Source organism: Hyperolius riggenbachi, chromosome 1 (genome assembly GCF_040937935.1).
Source record: "Hyperolius riggenbachi isolate aHypRig1 chromosome 1, aHypRig1.pri, whole genome shotgun sequence".
In the NCBI taxonomy this organism is placed as follows: Eukaryota; Metazoa; Chordata; class Amphibia; order Anura; family Hyperoliidae; genus Hyperolius; species Hyperolius riggenbachi.
The window spans coordinates 649,644,613-649,665,371 of record NC_090646.1 but is presented as its reverse complement, the minus strand read 5'-3'; the positions used below and the strand labels follow the sequence as shown (position 1 = coordinate 649,665,371).

At 46.7% G+C, this 20,759-nt stretch overlaps 2 protein-coding genes across 4 annotated transcripts in view; one reads left to right on the top strand and one right to left on the bottom strand.

Moving 5' to 3' along the window:
• The window catches only part of ST8SIA5 (ST8 alpha-N-acetyl-neuraminide alpha-2,8-sialyltransferase 5), a 989,793-nt gene that overhangs the window by 109,834 nt on the left and 859,200 nt on the right, over positions 1–20,759 (bottom strand). For 2 of the 3 annotated variants that reach the window (XM_068251555.1, XM_068251558.1), the window contains exon 1: positions 394–915. The exons of the other annotated variant lie outside the window; for it this stretch is intronic. In XM_068251555.1, coding sequence (XP_068107656.1) covers positions 394–524 — 131 coding nt within the window. In that variant the 5' untranslated portion in view covers positions 525–915. Of the gene's footprint in view, positions 1–393; positions 916–20,759 lie in introns of those variants that run through there. 3 annotated transcript variants of the gene reach the window in all.
• NME5 (NME/NM23 family member 5) overlaps positions 14,848–20,759 on the top strand; it is a 28,631-nt gene continuing 22,719 nt past the window's right edge. The window contains exon 1 of the mRNA XM_068271909.1: positions 14,848–14,955. The gene's annotated coding sequence lies outside the window, so the exon portion shown is untranslated. The remainder of the gene's footprint in view (positions 14,956–20,759) is intronic.

Genomic DNA, 20,759 nt, shown 5'->3' with positions numbered 1-20,759 from the left:
GTACACATTTATCTTTTTTTTCAATCAGACCAAAGAGGCAGCAAAGAGAACCACCACTAGTATGTTTTTGGCAAGTGGTAGGAAGCCGGAATGCCCGGAGAAAACCCACACAGACATTGGGGAGGACATACAACCTCCATGCAGATAGTGCCCTGACCCAGAGGTGCATTGGCAGGGGAGTTGTACACAATTTTAGATGAATAAATCAATAAATGTAAGTAACATGCTGTGGGCTAGCCATTAATATAATAGTAAATATTAATATAACATATACAGTAATATTATTAAGAGACCCCAGAAGGGGTCATCATATAATGGGGAATATATGGGCTATATATGCTGGTGTCACTGGCCTACCAGGGCAGGAAGGGGGTCCCAGAGCCTGGCACTTACCTCTTGATGTAGTTCCTGCCATAGAGGATCTGTTGCAGCAAGGTCACCAGGGCAAAGGCGCAGATGAATATGAAGAATAAAGTTCTGTTCCCCAGCAGGTCCCTGCCTGAAGAGGGGTCCGCGTACCCCATGGCTCAGGACGAGGGCTGGCACTGCTGTCTCTTTATTGCAGGGCAGCTGCAGGGAAGGAGCTGTCCTTGCCAGTCACAGTGAGAGCATGGCATGCCCCTCTCCCGGCCCCCGGCAGCACAAGGTGCCCCATTCTCCGCTGCTGCCCGGGCAGGGTAAAGTTTCCAGAGAGCCCAGGACGTGGGCAACATGCAAAGGAAGGCAGCTCTGCTCTCCCCCCGCCGCTAGAGGGGTGGAAATGAATGCAGATCCCTGGCAGTCTCTCCTCCCCCTACACAAGACTGCTGCTGCTGCTCACAAGCCTGTGCCCCCCTGGTGCCCCCTGCCCTGTGTGCCCACTGCAGCATCCAGGGCACCCTGCAGCCAGGCTAGGCTATGGGCAGAGACAAGGAGAGAGAGAGGGACTGCCTTCTGCTGTAATGTGATGCTGAGCAGCAGCAGCAGCAATGTCCATACACAGCCAGCCTCTGCAATGTGCTGGGATTGTGCTGTGTGTGTGGCAATCACTGCACAGGACTGAGAGGAGGGGGGCAGCTTGTCTCCCTCATTGTCTGCCTGATCAGAGGGTGACATACTGAGGATCCCCCTGGCTGCACACATCCAAGGTCATGCTGTGCATGTAGCCAAGGACACAGCTCCAGTGTGTGATGCTGATGGGAGACTGCAGCATCCTCTGACATAGGGGGGAACTGGAGGAGGATGCAGGCAGAATACCCAGCATCCAGGGTCCTGAAGAGGGTGATAGATGACTATGGGCAGGATTGATAAGTCGCCAACAGATCACACAGCGTTAACAAGGTAGGCGAAACAGCTGATATCGTTCGCTGTCCCTTAAGGCGCCCATTAACGGTACAATATTTTCCTCAGAGGCGATCATTCGATCAGATTTTGTACGATCACATTGTACAGAAAACCACGCAAAATCAACCCGAAATGATTCTATGGTCGATCAGAATACAGAATTTTGTAGATCGGAATGTTGGATTTTACAGTCATATTTGAAGAGAGAAAGCGCCCTTATCGACCCGTTGATGGGAGCAATTGATAATTAGCTTCCGATTACTTACAATCCAGCAAATCTGATTGAACTATCGCATCTGAGGAAGCTATTGTACCGTTAAGGGACAAGAGGAACATTAGTGAAAAAAACATAATGAATAAAATCGCTTTTTTTTTTTTTTTTTTTTTAACAATATTCATTTATAGATTATTCAGTCAGTGGTTGCCCATTGTAAAAACTTTCCCCTACCTGATTTACATTCTGACATTTATCACTTGTGGTGACATTTTTAGTTCTGCAGGTGATATGTATGGAATGTTCTGCAGGAGAACAGGCGCCAAGAGGATAAAAGGAAGCTAAATGAGCTTTAAAACCAAATTCTTGGTAAATAGAGGAGGTAGTGGTGGACTTACCTCCTCCAAGTAGACACACAACGACTGTAGTAAAGACAGTCAATATATTTTATTTATGAACTCCAAATATGCAATGCGTTTCGCAGGATTGATCCCGCTTCATCAGGCAATAACAACGGAGCAATAGCATATGTGGTCAGTAGAAGAGCCAGGCACCTCTACTGACCACATATGCTATTGCTCCGTTGTTATTGCCTGATGAAGCGGAATCAAACCTGCGAAACGCATTGCATATTTGGAGTTTATAAATAAAATATATTGACTGTCTTTACTACAGTCGTTATGTGTCTACTTGGAGGAGGTAAGCCCACCACTACCTCCTCTATTTACCAAGAATTTGGTTTTTAAGCTCATTTAGCTTCCTTTTATCCTTTTGGCGCCTCTGTTCTGCATAATATGGAGTCCACCCTGGCTGGAGGGTTGAACCCTCTTTTTCTCATCTACAGAGAGCGACTTCTTATTCCTGAGTGGGGTCAGGAAAATCTCCCCACCTGCTTTTACAGTGGTTGCCTAATGGTAACCCTGGTTTGTAAGTATTAATATTTACTCTATCTAGTAACCATTTACCAGTACATATTACACTATTGGGGCTCTTGGTGTTCCTTGTTTTTCATCTTTGTATGGAATGTTCGTTACTGAGAGTTCTATGCTTGCTTGGCAGTTGGAAAAAACTTATTTCCCACAATGCAACGAGGTTTACAGACAGCAAACTCTCAAGAGCTTGGTCTTTACACTGTGGGAAGAGTTTCACCACAATATCAGCCATGTAGACCTCCTGATGATCTATTTGAGAAAAGGTAAAGATTTCTCATGGGAAAGGGTGTATCGGCTACTGATTGAACTGAAGTTCAATCCTTGGTTAACCCCCCTGGCGGTATAATTCCCGCGGCTGCGCAGCCGCGGGAGGGTTTTTTTCACTTTTTTTTTTTTTTAGCATGTAGCTAGCCTAGCGCTAGCTACATGCTTCCCCCCTCCCTGCGGCGTCTTCCCGTCCCCTCCGATCGCCGCCGGCGCCGCTTGCCCATAAGGAAATCACGTTCTGAACGGGATTTCCTTGAGGGCTCGGAGTGACGTCATCGACGTCGTGACGTCACAGGGAGTCCAGATCCACCCCATAGCGCAGCCTGGCGGCGATTGGCCAGGCTGCGCAAGGGGTATGCGGGGGGCCCTGTATCCGCGGCGGGTAGCGGCGCATCGGCGGCGGCGATCAGACCAAACATGCAGCTAGCAAAGTGCTAGCTGCGTGTTTGAAAAAATAAATTATGTAAATCGGCCCAGCAGGGCCTGAGCGGCACCCTCCGGCGGCTTACCCCGTGTCACACACGGGGTTACCGCCAAGGAGGTTACAGTGAACCTCCAGACTAAAAATCTACTCAGCAGCACTGAAAAGACTTGGGGCTTGATTCACAAAGCGGTGCTAACCTACTTAGCATGTCTAAATTCTTTAGACGCGCTAACCAGGGTGCTAAGTAGGTTAGCACCGGATTTCTCAATCAGATCGCGCGCTAACTTTGCGCGCGCAAAGTTTTACGCACGCAAAGTTTTACGCGCGCTAAGTCCCATAGGCTTTAATGGGCACTTCGCGCGGAGCGCCCTGCGCTCTGTGCAGTACGCGCGTAAAGTTTTACGCGCATAAAGTTTTGCGCGTGTAAAGTTTTATGCGCGAAAAGCTTGTTTAGACGTGCTAAGGGGGTTTTCACAGGCGTGCTAACAGTTAGCACCGCTTTGTGAATCAAGCCCTTGGTGTTTCTTTAACAGTTTCACAGCATCAGAACTTTGTTTTTCTTACCCAAGCCTCATTTTTAGCTGCACAGAAGAAAACTGCCCTGGTATTTTTCCCCTGATGCTGTGCAAAGCATGATGGGATTTCTGACGTTGTTGTTCTCCTTCTGCTGTTTTGGTGCAATTTTATTTTTATTTTTTTTATTTTGAATGTGAGATTTGAAGCCTAGCCCGCACAGTTGGAACTGTATCTTATGCTCCCTGTCACCTTCTTTCAACCAAAAAGATGGCTGCCCCCATGAAGTCACAAACATTTGCCTGTTTTTTTAAAACAGGGTGGGTAAGAGATTATATTGTCTATCTATTTCAGGATTTGAACCCAGGTCTCCTACAGTAGAGGCAGAGCCCTTAACCATTACACTATCCAGCAACCTCTCATAAGTGCACCTGCCTGCAGGGGCGATTGTAAATATTATTGTTGCTCTGTGATCTGGGCTGCCAGCACTGGTTCAGGCTTGCATTGGAAGACAGAGGAAGCAGCACCTGTGATCACAGGGGGGCCCAACTACTAACCTTTCCTTCTTCTGATACAGGGGACTATACTTCAGGTCAGGTGTGAAGCTACACGTTATGGGTGTGAAGATCATTCATGATCAGGGGCGTAGCAATAGGGGTTGCAGAGGTAGCGACCGCATCGGGGCCCTTGGGCCAGAGGGGCCCCATGAGGCCCTTTCTAAACCAAAGTATAAGCTGTTTATTGGTCCTGTGGTGGTAATAATCACTTCTATAGAAGCTTTGAATGGTAGTAATCATTAACACACTGTTCCCCATCCCCTTCTTGCACCTCTAATACTGTAGATTTTGTTACGCCGTATCAAGTGTTTTGTATAGAGTGCCTTGGGGGGCCCAATGTAAAACTCGCACCGGGGCCCCAAGCTCAATACCTACGCCACTGTTCATGATGGCCACACTTGTTTTATGACCCTTGTGAGACGGGCCCCAAGGCCAAGAAGGGCACCAAGGGGAGGCAAGGGGAGGGGTCTGAACACTGGGCTACCAACATGCATGCCCAAACGCCAGCCTCCAGGGAGCATTGCTCCTACACAACATGGAAAAGCTGCCATACATAGTAACGTGATGTAATATCCATCAGAGGTAGCCCAATACATCTACGCAGATCATACCAATAACCTGAGAAGGCTCTGCAGCAAAACTTTGATGGGGCGCCCTAGCGCCCCATCAAACTTTCGCTGCAGAGCCTTCTCAGGTCGTCCTGGAGCCCACCGCTGCTGCCCAGGACCCTCTTCTAGTTTGTGGCCTCTTAGCACAAAGCCACTCGTAGATAAAGGCAAAAGCCGTGCTCAAGGGGCAGAAGCATGACCTCTACCAAGCCCTTGTCATATATGCTTAGATGTTTCCATCACTTGATTGGTGGGGTTGAGGATGATGGGGAAGCCTATGGACTATCCAGACCCTTCCCCAGGGCTGTGGAGTCGGAGTCAGAACAATTTTGGGTACCTGGAGTCGGAGGTTTCATAAACTGAGGAGTCTGATGATATTTGTAACAACTCCACAGCCCTGCCCTTCCCTCTACTGGAACAGGAAAAAAAGTGCAGGAGCCCTTACAGAAAAAAATGGTGCCACCATAGGTGCCTATCATAAAAGCCGTAATTTGCAACAAAGAAGGGCAATTTGAGCCCACGGCACCTGATCTTGCCTCGGCACCTGATATTGGGCACCTCGAAGCGCCAAAATGTACCTTCTTTCCTCTACCTTCTTCAAACTGTGGCCTGTATAATGGGTGTAATTTACAGCAAAGGATGTAAATCGTGATCAAAAAAAATAGACAGCCTCCGTCGATGTGCAATCCATTCCCACAGCAGCAACCTCTAAGCCCCCCCTCTCCCCCCCCCCCCCCCCCCAACACAGAAATACAAAAAAATGTCAAAAATATTAAAGAATGAAGGCATCCAGTACCAAAATCTACCAAAGCCTGTGCCAGAATCAGCCAACAACCTAAAAACACAAATCAAGAAACCAAGAAACAAGATTTAAGGACTGGTACACACTGCAATTTCCCCATCAGATCGACAGGAAATTTCCCCTTGTTCAATAATTTCAGCATGTTCGATCTGCTTTTTGATTGAAAATGGGATCAATTTTGAGATCAGTACTGTACAAAGTTTCTGGCCAGAGACTGATCCAGTGGCAAAGTACTTTGCCACCTAACAGTTTTGTTAAAGTGGACCCGAGGTGAAAATAAACTGATGAGAATAAACAATTTATTGTACATTATTCTCCTACTCTTAAAAAATGACTTTTTAACTATCCCATGGTTTTATTTTATATTTAAACATTTACAAAGTAGTTTGAATGTTTTATTGTCTCTAATCAGTGGCAGCCTATTAAGTGTCCCAGAGTTAGAAAAAGGTCAATAGTTCATGTATTTTATCTCTCTCTGCCCACAGAAGTTGCATTCTGCCAGGAAAACTTTTATGGCTGCAATTTGCTTATCAACAAGGTTTACTATATCCCCGACAAGACAGAAGCTGTCACTTCTATGCCTAGAAATTAACTCTTTCAGACAGCAAAATAAAACAAGTAAAACAGCCTGCTTATTAATATGTTTTGTACTGTACATACACATGTTTATCTCATCATGTCATATGTCGCCTCGGGTACACTTTAATCCTTTGCCTGGATGTGAGCAGCACAACAGATGCGAGTGTCGCCATTCCAACAAAGAAGCGCCATTTGGCAAGTTGCTTCCTGGCATGTGGCACCTGGAAGAAGAAGGCAAGCGTGATTGCACGGAGGCATCTCAGGGAAGGCCTGGGAGAGCCTGTGTGACAAGAGGCGACGGCTGCGCTACCAGGAAATGACACCCCCTCTTCTGTGCCTCACAGATAATGACCGCAATCAGAGCTGCTTTGTGAGGGGATGAGGGAGCCACATTGTGCAGCCGTGAATGCCGGGGCTTATGCCTGTTATTATGATGAGATGCACAAAGCTGGGACAGAAGAGGAGCCTGCAGGCGGCCAGCCAGGGACTGCAGCAATATCAATGACAGGGACAAGGACATGCGTAGCCTGCTATAGCACAGAACAGTCACACAGCATCTTCTGCTGCAGGCTGCTACATTGCACATCAGCAGCTGACTCTGCGCGCGGTGACAGCCCGAGCCTTGCAGCATGGGAAGACCTGCCTCTCACGGCCGCGCAATTAATCATGGATGCTTGACAAGAGCAAAAATAGTTTGTTTTTTACATACACACTTAAAGGACCACTATTGCGAAAAATTGTAAAATACATGTTAACACATACAAATAAGAATTATGTTTCTTCCAGAGTAAAATAAGCCATACATGATTTTTCTCCTACGTTGCTGTCACTTACAGTAATTAGTAGAAATGTGACGGAACTAAGAGGTTTTTGGCTAGTCCATCTCTTCATGGGGGATTCTCAGTATTTAATTTATTCTTTACAAAAGCACTCTTCGAAACGGATCTACATAAAGATGCAGGGTGCCCCCTGTACCTGCATGCACAGTATTCTGGCAGTTGGACTGCAACTTTTGAAAATTAAGAAAACCATGTGAATCACCCATGAGAAGATGGGCTAGTCCAAAACCTGTCAGATTTGTACTACCTACTATAAAAGACAGCAGCATATGAGAAAAGTAACTTTTAGCACATTGTACTCTGAAAGAAATGTACTTTTAATTCAAGTGTTTTAATGTATTTTAAATGTTAAAATTTTACAGTTTTGTAGGAAATGTTGCAGTTTTGACAAAACGACACAGAAAACATCCCGCTGCCAGTCCATTTACTACTCAGAGTCACTTCTTCCTGTTAAAGTGGGATTTTACTCCCAAAACTTAAATGTCAATAACTACTCTTAGTTACATAAAAGAAAATTTGAAAGCATTCCAACACATTCCCTATGTGTAAAATAATTTATTTTCACTGCAGAGAGCAGGAGAAGCTTGCTTATCTCTTGTCATAGGCAAATGTAATCATTGCAGGCTGAAACTCTCTGAGGCATGTGTCTTCACTCTGCTCTCCTTCCTCTGCTGAACAGACACATTGCCCAGGCAACAGCCGAGTCACTTTTGCAGAAAATGGAGGAGGCAGCGAAGGCACATGCCTCAGAGAGGTTCGACCGGCAATTATTACATTTGCAGATGTTACAAGACTTGACAGAAGACCAGGGGATGACCACAGATTGCAGCAATACGGAGACTGAGGGCTGGCACCCTAGGCCTAGAGCACTAATGGATTGTATAGGAGCATGGAAATCACTTACAAAGTGCAACCACAAAGCTGGTGATTGCAATAGCACTTTGTAATTGGTCCCAACCCTTAGGCAAAGAAATATGGTGCAATAGTGTTTATTGCAAAACACTTACATGCAAAAAAAATGCATAGAAGAATACGTAAAGTATAATGCAAATATGCCGATGACCAGATATAAGCAAGCTTCTCCAGGTCTCTGCAATGAAAATAAAGTTTTTACACCCAGGGAATACTTGGGAATGCTTTCAAATGTTCTTTCATGCAACTTGGAGTACTTACTAAAATGTTAGTTTTAGAGAGTATAATACAACTTTAAAGGGACTCTGTAACAAAAATGTCATTGTGTTTTCTACCATCCTACAGGTTCCTAAACCTATTATAATGTGCTCTGGCTTACTGCAGCACTTTATACTATCACCATCTCTGTAATAAATCAGCTTATCTTTCCCCTGTCTGACTTGTCATCCTGTCTCTGGAAGGCTGCCAACTCTTCAGTGTGATCTGCTATGCATGCCCCCTCTATGCACACTCCCCTGTGTGTGTGTGTTATTTACATTAGCCAGCTTTTCTCTGCTCTCTTATCTTTTACAAGCTGGATAAATCCTCTGTTCACATACTGATGAGTCACATACTGCAGAATTACAGACAAACGGGCAGAGCTGTCTGCAAGAGTAAACAAACAATCAGTTTGTAACTCTTCAGTGAGGTGCAGGGGGAAAGAAACACACAAATGATCTCTTGAGATTCAAAAGGAAGGCTGTATACAGCCTGCTTGTGTATGGATGTATTTTCTATGTGTGGACATACTGTACATCAACCTACTTCCTGTTTTGGTGGCCATTTTGTTTGTTTACAAACAAACTTTTTAAAACTGTTTTTGACAACTTTTAATGCAGCGGGGAGCGGCGAAATTGTGACAGACGGTAATAGGAGATGTCCCCTAACACACTGGTATGTTTACTTTTGTGTGATTTTAACAATACAGATTCTCTTTAAAGTGACTCTGTAACAAAAATTACAACGTTTTTTCTACCATCCTATAAGTTCCTAAACCTATTCTAATGTGTTCTGGCTCACTGCAGCACTTTGTACTATCACTGTCTCTGTAATAAATCAATGTATCTTTCCCCTGTCAGACTTGTCGGCCTGTGTCTGGAAGGCTGCCAACTCTTCGGTGCTGGTCTGTTCCTCTATGCACACTCCAGTGTGTGTTTTATTTACATAAGCCAGCAGCTTCTCTGCTATCTTATCTGTGATAGAAGAGAGCTGGATAAAAATCCTCCTCTGTTAGGCTGTGAAAGTAGCTGGCTGACACATACTGAGGGATTACAAACACAGGCACAGGCAGGGTTGTCTGCAGGAAGCCTGTAATGTTCAGTGCATGAGAGAAGAAGGGGACAGAAGGTAAACACACAAATGATCTTTTGAGATTCAAAAGGAAAGCTGTATACAGCCTGCTTGTGTATGGATGTATTTTCTATGTGTGGACATATTGTACATCAATCTACTTCCTGTTTTGGTGGCCATTTTGTTTGTTTATAAACAAACTTTTTAAAACGGTTTTTGACTACTTTTAATGCGGCGGGGAGCGGCGAAATTGTGACAGAGGGTAATAGGAGATGTCCCCTAACACACTGGTATGTTTACTTTTGTGCGATTTTAACAATACAGATTCTCTTTAAGTCTGATAGCCATGATAGGTTATCTGTAGGCAGATGTGGGCTGTACGAAGATCACAAACAGAACACTCAGGTCTTTGGAAACTAGTTAGAAAGGCATTTACTTGGGCATCATCATGGATAACAGCAACACAGCAATATGAAAATTTCACACAGAAAAAGCAACTAGAACAGACCAACTACAATAGAGAAAAGTTGCACAACACATAACGCCGAATGTGCATATAAGGCCCAGTTCACATTAGCGTTTTTTTCCGAAACTTATACTGTACAAACGGAACAGATGTGAATGGATCCAATGTTAACCTATGGATCCATTCACATGCGTCCATTAGTAGGGATACGTTCCGTACGTTCCGGCCCCTGGATCCAAAAAATGCCGCAGGCCCTAAATTTCCGGACCGTTCTGCCCAGCGGAACGGATCCGGACAAAAAATACTGCAGCATTGGGGGCAATGGGAAACGGAATGTTTCTTCACACTAGTGAAGAAACGGACCGTTCCACGGGGGATGGGGGCATCGGCCGACGCGATCCTGAGCGACGGGAGGGTGAGGGAGGGTGCAGCAGCCGGGCGGGTGGGTGAGGGAGGCTTAATACATACCTAATCTTGTGCAGCAGCCGGCGGTAGAGGATTCCGTCTTCTTCCGTGTCATGTGACTACATGACGCATCATGTGACTAGTCACATGACGCACTGTGTAATCACAGCGGAAGAAGAGGAAGCCTCTACCGCCGGCTGCAGCAGAAGATAAGGTATGTATTTGCTGAGTGAAAACGGATGCGATCAATCATTGATCAGATCCGTTTTCACTATGTGAACGGGTCATGGACTGAGCCATCCGGATCCAGTGAAGCGGAGACCCGATCAGCTCACCGGATCCGTTTGGCCAAAAACGCAGATGTGAACCGGACCTTAACAAAATGCACAATGCCATCTTGAGGCCATTTAATGCGCGAACAAGGTGGCGCCAAACAAGAGTCTTCACTGAAGATGGTATGTATGAGGATTTACTGCTGGTAGGCAGATCAGTGACAGGCACATAAGTAGCAGGCAGTATGCGGCAGATAGGTCAGTGACAAGCACATAAATGTCATGAAGAGAAGTGATTGGAGAAGATATTCTCTGTGCCTCCTTCTATGTAAATTGTTCCCTCTCCCCTGTAGTTAGCATGCCCCATTATGGGTTCCCTGAATGTCCCCACTATATTTAGGGTTACCCCATGGGCCTTCCTCTTTGGCCCCTTTTTTGTAATGAGTGCCCCCCAGAACTCCTCTTCCTGCAACAAGGATCATACTATTAAGGGCAGCACGGTGGCGTAGTGGTTAGCTCTCTCGCCTTGCAGCGCTGGGTCCCTGGTTCGAATCCCAGCCAGGGCACTATCTGCAAAGAGTTTGTATGTTCTCGCCGTGTCTGCGTGGGTTTCCTCCGGGCACTCCGGTTTCCTCCCACATTCCAAAAAACATACAGGTAAGTTAATTGGCTCCCTTTAAAAATTGGCCCTAGACTACAGTACTTACACTACATAATATAGACATATGGCAATGGTAGGGATTAGATTGTGAGCTCCTTTGAGGGACAGTTAGTGACAAGATATATATATATATATACTGTACAGCGCTGCGTAATATGTCGGCGCTATATAAATACTAAATAATAAAATACTATATCCAAACCCCCATTTAATCCCTGTAGTGTTCTCACTGTGTCCTCCTTCCCTGTATTAAGTCTACACCAGGAGTCCCCAAACTTTTTCGGTCAAGGGCCAGGTCAACATACTTCAGACTGCTGGGGGGCCAGAACATACATAAAATGATGTTGAAAAACATTACATTGAATCTAGGTATTGATCCCCCCCAATCATGGCCGGAGGAGATCTCCCAGCAGCAGCCATTCAGTCATGCGGCGCCCGAAGAACGTCTTTGTGCACCAGACAGTGAAGCATACCCAGGTGACAGCCTGCCGTCCAGTTGGACAGCAGTGTCACCTGATGCAGAATTGGATTGGAAGCCAGCGAATGACTGCTCTCTGGCTTCTACAGTGTGTGGGTAGGTGGTGCCAGCACTGCTGTTCTATATGCAGGCCGCCAATATTTCAAGGCGCAGTGGGCCACATCTACAGTATATGTTATACATTTTGTATTTGGGGGCCAGTGAAAAAGGGGGGGGGGAGCATTCGGCCTGCAGGCCTTAGTTTGAGGACCACTGGTCTACACTATGTGCCCCTCCCCTTTAGATACTGGCACAACTGCTGACACTTTCTGTCCACATAATTCCTCTCTTCCTGTACTTTGTGTTTTCACTGTGTCCCCTCTCCTCTATTGCTTCCTCTGTAATTCCACTCCATGTTAGTTTCCCAGCAATGGGTTTCCTCCACCCTAATGTCCCCACTGTGACCTCATCGAGTCCCAGCCCAGTACAGTGCCCTCCTCTCTGCATGTGCCCCCTCTAAGCCCCTGATACTCAAGTATCCTAAGCACTGCCCTTTCTAATGTAGTCCAGGTACAGCTGCGTTTTTGAAGAGCTATCTGCAATTTTGCTTAAAAAAACAGATACAACCTGCACTACTTTTCTGCACAACGCATTTGATTCCTCATTGAAATTCACAGGATACTGTAAAAAAAACAAAAACTGCCGGCATTCCACTGCAGACAAACGCACATATTGGATCAACTTCAAGAGGCGGAGTCACACTTACTGAAATCCTTGGGAATCAGATTTTTTTTTGTATGTTAGTTCGCATTCCGTTTCTGGGTTTTCTGTTTTTTTTCTGCACGACACATGCCTCCCCAGTTAAAGGACAACTGAAGTGGAAAGTATATGAAGGATGGTACTTATTTCCTTTTAAAGGGAACCTTAAAGGGATTCTGAGGGGGGTGATGAAGATAAAAACAGACACTTACCTGGGGCTTCTATCAGCCCCCTGTAGCAGTATTTATTATTTTTTTTTATTCATATAGCGCCAACATATTCCGCAGCGCTTTACAAAGCACAATAAGACGACAAGGGGAACATAGATAAAAATAACAAATGTACAGCAGAGCAGCACAAATATTGTTACAAAACAGTAAACATTAGGAGGATGACTCTGCCCTTGCGAGCTTACAATCTAATGGGTTGTGGGGGACACACTAGGAAAGGGGGTGGAGGATAGATGAGGCAGTGATTCTTTACCTCTAATTACATTGTGACAGATAAGTAAATAAGGGCTATAGAATGTTATAAGCTTGTCTGAAAAGGTGTGTTTTAAGAGTGCATTTGAAGATGTTAGGCCCCGTTCACATTGCACGCGTTCCCGTCCGCGTTTCGGGAACGCGTGCGGGAGGCCAACACGCACGACATCAGACAGTGCATAGAGTGCACTGTCTGATCTTCACACTGCATGCGTTCCGGACCTGTGCGGTCCGGGAACGCATGCTGCACGCGTTTCCTAGCAAAACGCGCGGCTGTCCACATGACGTGCGTTCCTGTGCGTTGTGTTCTGAACGGAATGCGCCTGCGTTCCGTGATATGAACGGGGCCTTCAGGTTTGGAGCATGACGTACAGGCTGTGGAAGAGAGTTCCAGATAAGGGATGATGAGCAATGTCCCACACCGTCCTCCTCCAGTCCGCCGTTCCCCGCTGCTGGCACCGGGCAATTATTCGTCTAACAAGACGAATAATGCGCACTCCCACTCGCGTCATCGGAAGCTTACTGCGCAGGCACAGTACAAAGTTTTATTGTGCTGCGCAGTAAGCTTCTGATGACGCATGCGGGAGCAATTGAATGGCTGGCCGCGCTAGACCGGGGCCGGCGGATCGTTGGATGACGGCGTGGGACATTACTGCTACAGGGGTCTGATAGAAGCCCCAGGTAAGTGTCTATTTTGATCTTCAACACCCCCCACAGAACCCCTTTAACTGTGGCAGGAAAAAAAGTTACACTTACCTGGAGCTTCCACCGGCCCCCTGAAGACCTCCATTGCCCACACCAGGACAAACCGATCCTCAGATCCCCCGAAGCCAGCCAATTTCCAGTCGGCGGCCCACTGCATCTGTGTGGCACTGGCCTTGCACGTCCTCGGCCACATGCGTCGCCTTTCTGGGTATACGCAGTACCAGATTTCTCATAATGCGCATGCATAGGATGGCAATGTGAGTACGAGCAAGGAGGCGCGTGATAAGGGCCACGTAGGCACAGTGGGGAAAACTAAACTGGTTGCCAGTGGGGGACTGGATTGTTCCGGCGCGGACACAGGATGTCTTCAGGGGGCTGGTGGAAGCCCCAGGTATATGGAACTTTTTTTTTACTGCCACAGTTAAGGCTTTCTTTAAACAATAGTAGTTGCTGGCAACCCTGCTGATCTATTCAGCTGCAGTAGTGTCTGAATCACACACCTGACCTAAACAAGCATGCAGCTAATCCTGCCATATTTGACAATGTCAGAAACTCCTGATCTGCTGCACGCTTGTTCAGGGTCTATGACTAAAAGTATTAGAGGCAGAGGATCAGCAGGATAGCCAGGCAACTGGTACTGCTTAAAGGGAACCTGAGACGAAACAAGTCTCAGGTTCCATACTCACCTGGGGCTTCCTCCAGCCCCCTTGAGGCCGATTAGTCCCTCGCCGTCTCCCCAGGCCGCTCCTGTCCCTCACTGGGTGGCCCAATACTTTGGCCGATTCATGCTTTGTCACACATGCGCCACCCCGCTGAGCGCGTTCCCCCTTCACTGTCCCGTGGCCGGGAGCATTCTGCGACCTGCACTGCCCCAGGTGAGTATGGAACCTGAGACTTCTTTCATCTCAGGTGCACTTTAAAAGGAAATAAATATGGCAGCCTCCGTGTCCCTCTTGCTTCATTTGTCTTTTAAGATGTACTTTGCTGCAATACAGTTAATCGCGAACAAACGTGAAAAAACGTGAATCGCAAGAAAACCAGAAGTTGCATAGAAAAATGTGAGCAAGTGTGACCCCTGCCTAAAAAAAATCGCCTTCGCCTGTGTTCAATAATCCCATACAGATCATGCATGTGAGCAATCTTGGTTTCCCACAGACACTAGTGCGACCCCTGCCTCATCTTGAACACTTTGCTCACACTGCCTGAACTCTCTATGCGCCACAACAGCACTGCTCGTCTCCTGATTCGGGAGCGCGCCTATCCGCCTAAATGACAGCGCGACACGCTCGAGAACGCGGGACGGCAGTGTCTGAAGCGTGCACGCGCAACGACAATAGCTTAGCGTAGCGCTTCACAAGTTTGAGTCGCGCAGGCACCCATAGGAAAAGCGGTGTGACGGTCTCCTGGCAACGCGACGCGCAAACAGACGAGCACGGATAGAAGTGAAAGGTAAGAAGCTGGATGATGATCTGCAGCACTGCACACGTGATGTTATATTATTATGTGGGGGCTGCGGAGACCTCCCCGGGGGTCACATGATCCAGGGGTACAGAAGAAAGGGAAGCAGTGATAGTCACACAGGGGGCCTTCCAGGTAGAGCTGAGCTGGGGAGACTCTGGGGTGGCCACACAACTGCGTTCATTATCAGAGAAAGGGGATCCTGTCTGGCCCTGAAACAATTGTTGGCAGTTTTTTCTTTTCCTCTTCATACTTCTCTAGGTGCCTCACCTTTCTTGTACTCCTCCGAAGGACACCACAAGTTTCTATAGCACGCTGCACGCTATACTGCACCATAGCTTTCTAGTACTCCATGCTTCACCCAGGGCCGGGCCGAGGCATAGGCTAGAGAGGCTCCAGCCTCAGGGCGCAGTGTAGGAGGGGGCGCACAATTCATTCAGCTGTCATTCCTAATTGTGTTTGAAGCAGAAAGAAATAAGGAAAGGGGATACACAGCAGTGACTGCAAGCCAGATAACTAGATATTAAGGTGTTGGGGAGGTTGTGGGCCCTGTGGCACCTCTTAGTCTAATAGCAATCAGTGTGTGACGGCTGAGGTGGCAGGGATGGAGGGGCGCACTTTGGTGTCACAGCCAGGGGCGTAGCAATAGGGGGTGCAGAGGTAGCGACCGCATCGGGGCCCTTGGGCCAAAGGGGCCCTCCCTCAATTACAGTATTAGCTCTCTTTTGGTACTGTGATCATAATAATTACTTCTATAGATACTTTGAATAGTGGTAATCATAAACCACCTTCTCCCCATCCCCTTCTTGCACCTCTGCCACTGTAGTTGCCATTGGCAGGTTTTGGTGCGCCGTATCAATTGTTATGTATAGAGTGCTTGGGGGGCCCCAATGTAAAACTTGCATCGGGGCCTGCAGCTCCTTAGCTACGCCACTGGTCACAGCCTTGGGTGCTGGAGGACCTTGTCCCGCCTCTGGCTTCACCATAGTTTTCTAGTACTCCTCTATACTGCACCATAGCTTTCCAGTACTCCATGCTGCACCATAGATTTCTAGTACTCTATACTGCACCATAGCTTTCTAGTACTCTATACTGCACCATAGCTTTCTAGTACTCTATACTGCACCATAGCTTTCTAGTACTCTATACTGCACCATAGCTTTCTAGTACTCTATACTGCACCATAGCTTTCTAGTACTCCATACTGCACCATAGCTTTCTAGTACTCCATACTGCACCATAGCTTTTTAGTACTCCTCTATACTGCACCATAGCTTTCTAGTACTCCTCTATACTGCACCATAGCTTTCTAGTACTCCATACTGCACCATAGCTTTTTAGTACTCAACTATACTGCACCATAGCTTTCCAGAACTCCTCTATACTGCACCGTAGCTTTCTAGTACTTCTCTATACTGCACCATAGATTTCTAGTACTCTATACTGCACCATAGCTTTCTAGTACTCCTCTATACGGCACCATAGTTTTCTAGTACTCAACACTGCACCATAGCTTTCTAGTACTCCATACTGCACATTGCTTTCTAGTACTCCATACTGCACATTGCTTTCTAGTACTCTATACTGCACCCTAACTTTCTAGTACTCCTCTATATTGCACCACAGCTTTCTAGTACTCTATAGCAGTGTTTCTTAACATTTTATTGGTATGTACCCCTTTTAAAACCCTGTATTCACCAAGTACCCTCTTACATAGTTACATAGTTATTTTGGTTGAAAAAAGACATACGTCCATCGAGTTCAACCAGTATAAAGTACAACACCAGCCTGCTCCCTCACATATCCCTGTTTATCCAGAGGAAGGCGAAAAAACCCTTACAAGGCATGGTCCAATTAGCCCCTAAAGGGAAAAAAAAATTCTTCCCGACTCCAGATGGCAATCAGATAAAATCCCTGGATCAACATCATTAGGCATTACCTAGTAATTGTAGCCATGGATGTCTTTCAACGCAAGGAAAGCATCTAAGCCCCCTTTAAATGCAGGTATAGAGTTTGCTATAACGACTTCCTGTGGCAATGCATTCCACATCTTAATCACTCTTACTGTAAAGAACCCTTTCCTAAATAAATGGCTAAAAGGTTTTACTCCATGCGCAGATCATGTCCTCTAGTACTTTGAGAAGGCCTAGGGACAAAAAGCTCATCCGCAAAGCAATTATATTGCCCTCTGATGTATTTATACTTGTTAATTAGATCCCCTCTAAGGCGTCTTTTCTCTAGACTAAATAAACCCAGTTTAACCTTTCTTGGTAAGTGAGACCTTCCATCCCACGTATCAATTTTGTTGCTCGTCTCTGCACCTGCTCTAAAACTGCAATATATTTTTTGTAATGTGGTGCCCAGAACTGAATTCCATATTTCAGATGTGGCCTTACTAGAGAGTTAAACAGGGGCAATATTATGCTAGCATCTCGAGTTTTTATTTCCCTTTTAATGCATCCCAAAATTTTGTTCGCTTTAGCTGCAGCTGCTTGGCATTGAGTACGAATATTTAACTTGTTGTCGATGAGTACTCCTAAGTCCTTCTCCAAGTTTGATGTCCTCAACTGTATCCCATTTATTTTGTATGGTGCTAGACCATTAGTACGTCCAAAATGCATGACTTTACATTTGTCAACATTGAATTTCATCTGCCATGTATGTGCCCATATAACCATCCTATCCAGATCCTGTTGCAATATGACACTATCTTCCTGAGAGTTGATGATTCTGCACAATTTTGTATCATCTGCAAAAATACCAACATTGCTCACTACTGCATCTACTAGGTCATTAATAAATAAATTGAAGAGCACTGGACCCAGAACAGACCTCTGTGGGACCCCACTGCTAACAGTCTCCCATTTTGAGTACGATCCATTTACCAAAACTCTTTGTTTTCTGTCCATTAGCCAGTTCCCTATCCATGCACACAAACTCTTCCCCAGTCCTTGCATCCTCAACTTTTGCACCAGACTTTTGTGGGGAATAGTGTCGAAGGCCTTTGCAAAGTCCAAGTATATCAGAATCAGAATCAAGTTTATTTCGCCAAGTACAACGAGAGTTGTATCCGGAATTGGTTTTGGCACAACAGGGTCGGTGGTGGAACAATAGCAAAAAGTGCATTTAGCATACAGAAGATACATAAAGTGCATACGGTACATACAGTAGATATATACAGTAGGTGCAGTGCAAAAACAAGGTAGAGTATAAAGCATAGATAGAAGGACACATAAATGATGAACCAAAGAGAATGACCGGGGGTAATCCGCTGCCATCTATGGCACTCAAAACGCTTTGCAGCGATGCTTTGAATCAGATGCCCTGCGGTCTATCCCTGGTAGAGAGAGACAGAGAGAGGAGAGTAAAGACGAGGAAGGAAGATAAAGAGAGAAGTGAAAAATGAGTCCCCTTAGGTTTGCGGCGTGACCTGGCTGGTAAGTGTCCTGTTGGCTGTTTTTTCCGCTTTGTCTGCTGCGATGGCTGGTGTCCGATGTTAGGGATTGTGTTGGGCGTCAAAGTGCCCGAGGTCGATGCGCGTAACTCTCAATGTGGGGCTGCGTTGGTCCTGCAGCTAGGGCCCTTCCTGTGATGGATTTGTGGCTTGATGGAGTGTTGCTGGATCCAGTGTCACCCCCCTGAAACAGGCTATGTGACCTGAGCTGGAGAGGGCTCCAGAGTGGTGGTGGCCCAGAGAGTGGTGAGACCAGAGTCCCTGCAAGTGGATCAGGGTCACGGCAGTGAAACCGATGGCGACAGCCGACTCCTCCAGGTAGGTGGCCCAGAGGACCTGAGAGCAGCTGATCTGGATCCTGCAGTCAAGCTTCCCCTGAGTAGAACGATGGACGGCTGTTCCCTGGGACACAGAGGGCAAGATGCTCTCCATGATGGTGGAGGACTAATCCACGTGGGTGGGCTGGAGTCCTCAGGCCCAAGTAGCGAGTGCCCCCGACTTCAATGCCGGCGAGATCTCTCCTGCTCCAAGACTGGTGGTGAACGGGGCCACGTGAGAGGGCAGGAGCACTGGCAGCGGCGAGCGCGGCCGACACTGGTGCGGGCCAGGCCGCCGACAGAGGATTGATCGTGGGGGGGGGGTCACTGGCGGGCCGAGCCCACCCGCACCGACAGTAGGATACCTGCGCAAGCGTCGGTGGCGTAGGACACCAGGATTCCACTGGATGCTGGGGCTGACATCATGCCCCCAAGCTGTGCGGCGTCCCCAGGCAGCGGCAGTGACGAAGGCAGTGTGAGCATCTGAAGCGGCTGAAGCCAGCGCCACATGGCCAATCAGCCGAGCTGTCCATGTGGTGAGCCGGACCTCAGCGCAAGTGCCATAGCGCCAGAGCCTGGGGATCTAGAGTGCATCCTATCCGCCCGATGGTGTGGCGGAGCTGGAGGGAGACCACCTAGGCAGTTTTTTGGCCTTGGGACCAGGGGAAAAGTGGTGAGAAAAGAGATGTGAGACGGAACCCTGTGGCCGTGGCTACCATCCAGGTGCCATCTTAAATATCACATCTACAGCATTCCCAATATCCATATTAGCATTCACTACCTCATAAAAGCTGAGCATGTTAGTCAAACAGGCCCTGTCTGTAGTAAACCCATGTTGATGCTGAGAAATAAGATTATTTTCTAGTATGAAGTCATGTATAGTATCTCTTAGTAACCCCTCAAATAGTTTGCATACAACTGATGTTAAGCTTACAGGTCTATAATTTCCTGGATCTGATTTTTTGCCCTTCTTAAATAATAGGAAAACATGGGCTGTACGCCAATCCACTGGGACTCTGCCAGTTGAAAGAGAGTCACAAAAGATAAGATAAAGGGGTTTATCTATAACTGAACTTAATTCCCTTAGGACCCGAGGATGCATGCCATCCGGGCCAGGTGCCTTGTCTATTTTTAATTTATTTAGTCTTGCCTTCCTCCGGGCTGTACTGCGCAGGCGCGGTAGTTCTGCGCATGCGCAGTACAGCCCGGAGGACGTCCGATGACGTCAGCGCGCCCGCGTGGGACGCAGAAGAGCCCGTCCTTGGAGCGCAGAAGAGCCCGACCTGGCAGCCGGCCTGGCCAGGTCGGGTCGGCCACCGAAGACGACCGGAAGCCTCTGGAGCGGCGGCGAGGGCACCTCCTGCCTGCCACGGGCTGGAGGAAGCCCCAGGTAAGTGGATAGGGATTTTTATTTTTTTACAGGTTTCCCTGAACCTTCCCTTTAAGTATTTAATATTACAGTTAGAAGATTGAGACTCTTCTGCCTCTGTAATTTTCAACAGTGCTGTTTCTTTTGTGAAGACAGAAGCAAAGAAAGCATTTAATAACTCTGCCTTACCTTGGTCATCCACCATTGAATTCCCACCCTCATCCTTTAGGAGTCCTATACAGTCAACCTTTCTTTTTTTAGAGTTAATGTACTTGTAAAACTTTTTTGGGTTAGATTTGATATCCTTAGCGATTTGTTTTTCAGCTTCAATCTTTGCCTGCCTAATTTCTTTTTTACTATTTTTATTGCACTCCTTATAATTGATTAGTGCAGCCTCGGTCCCCTCCTGTTTTAAGACCTTATAGGCATTATTTTTACTCTTCATTTTATCTTTAACCTTTCTATTCATCCATAGAGGCCTTTTTTTATTCCTAGATATTTTGTTTCCATATGGGATATACATACTACAATATTGATTGAGTATAAGTTTAAAAGCTTGCCATTTCCCTTCAGTGTCCTCCCCTTGTAGTACATTATCACAGTTCACCAAACTTAGTGCCTGCCTAATTTGATTGAACTTTGCTTTTCTAAAATT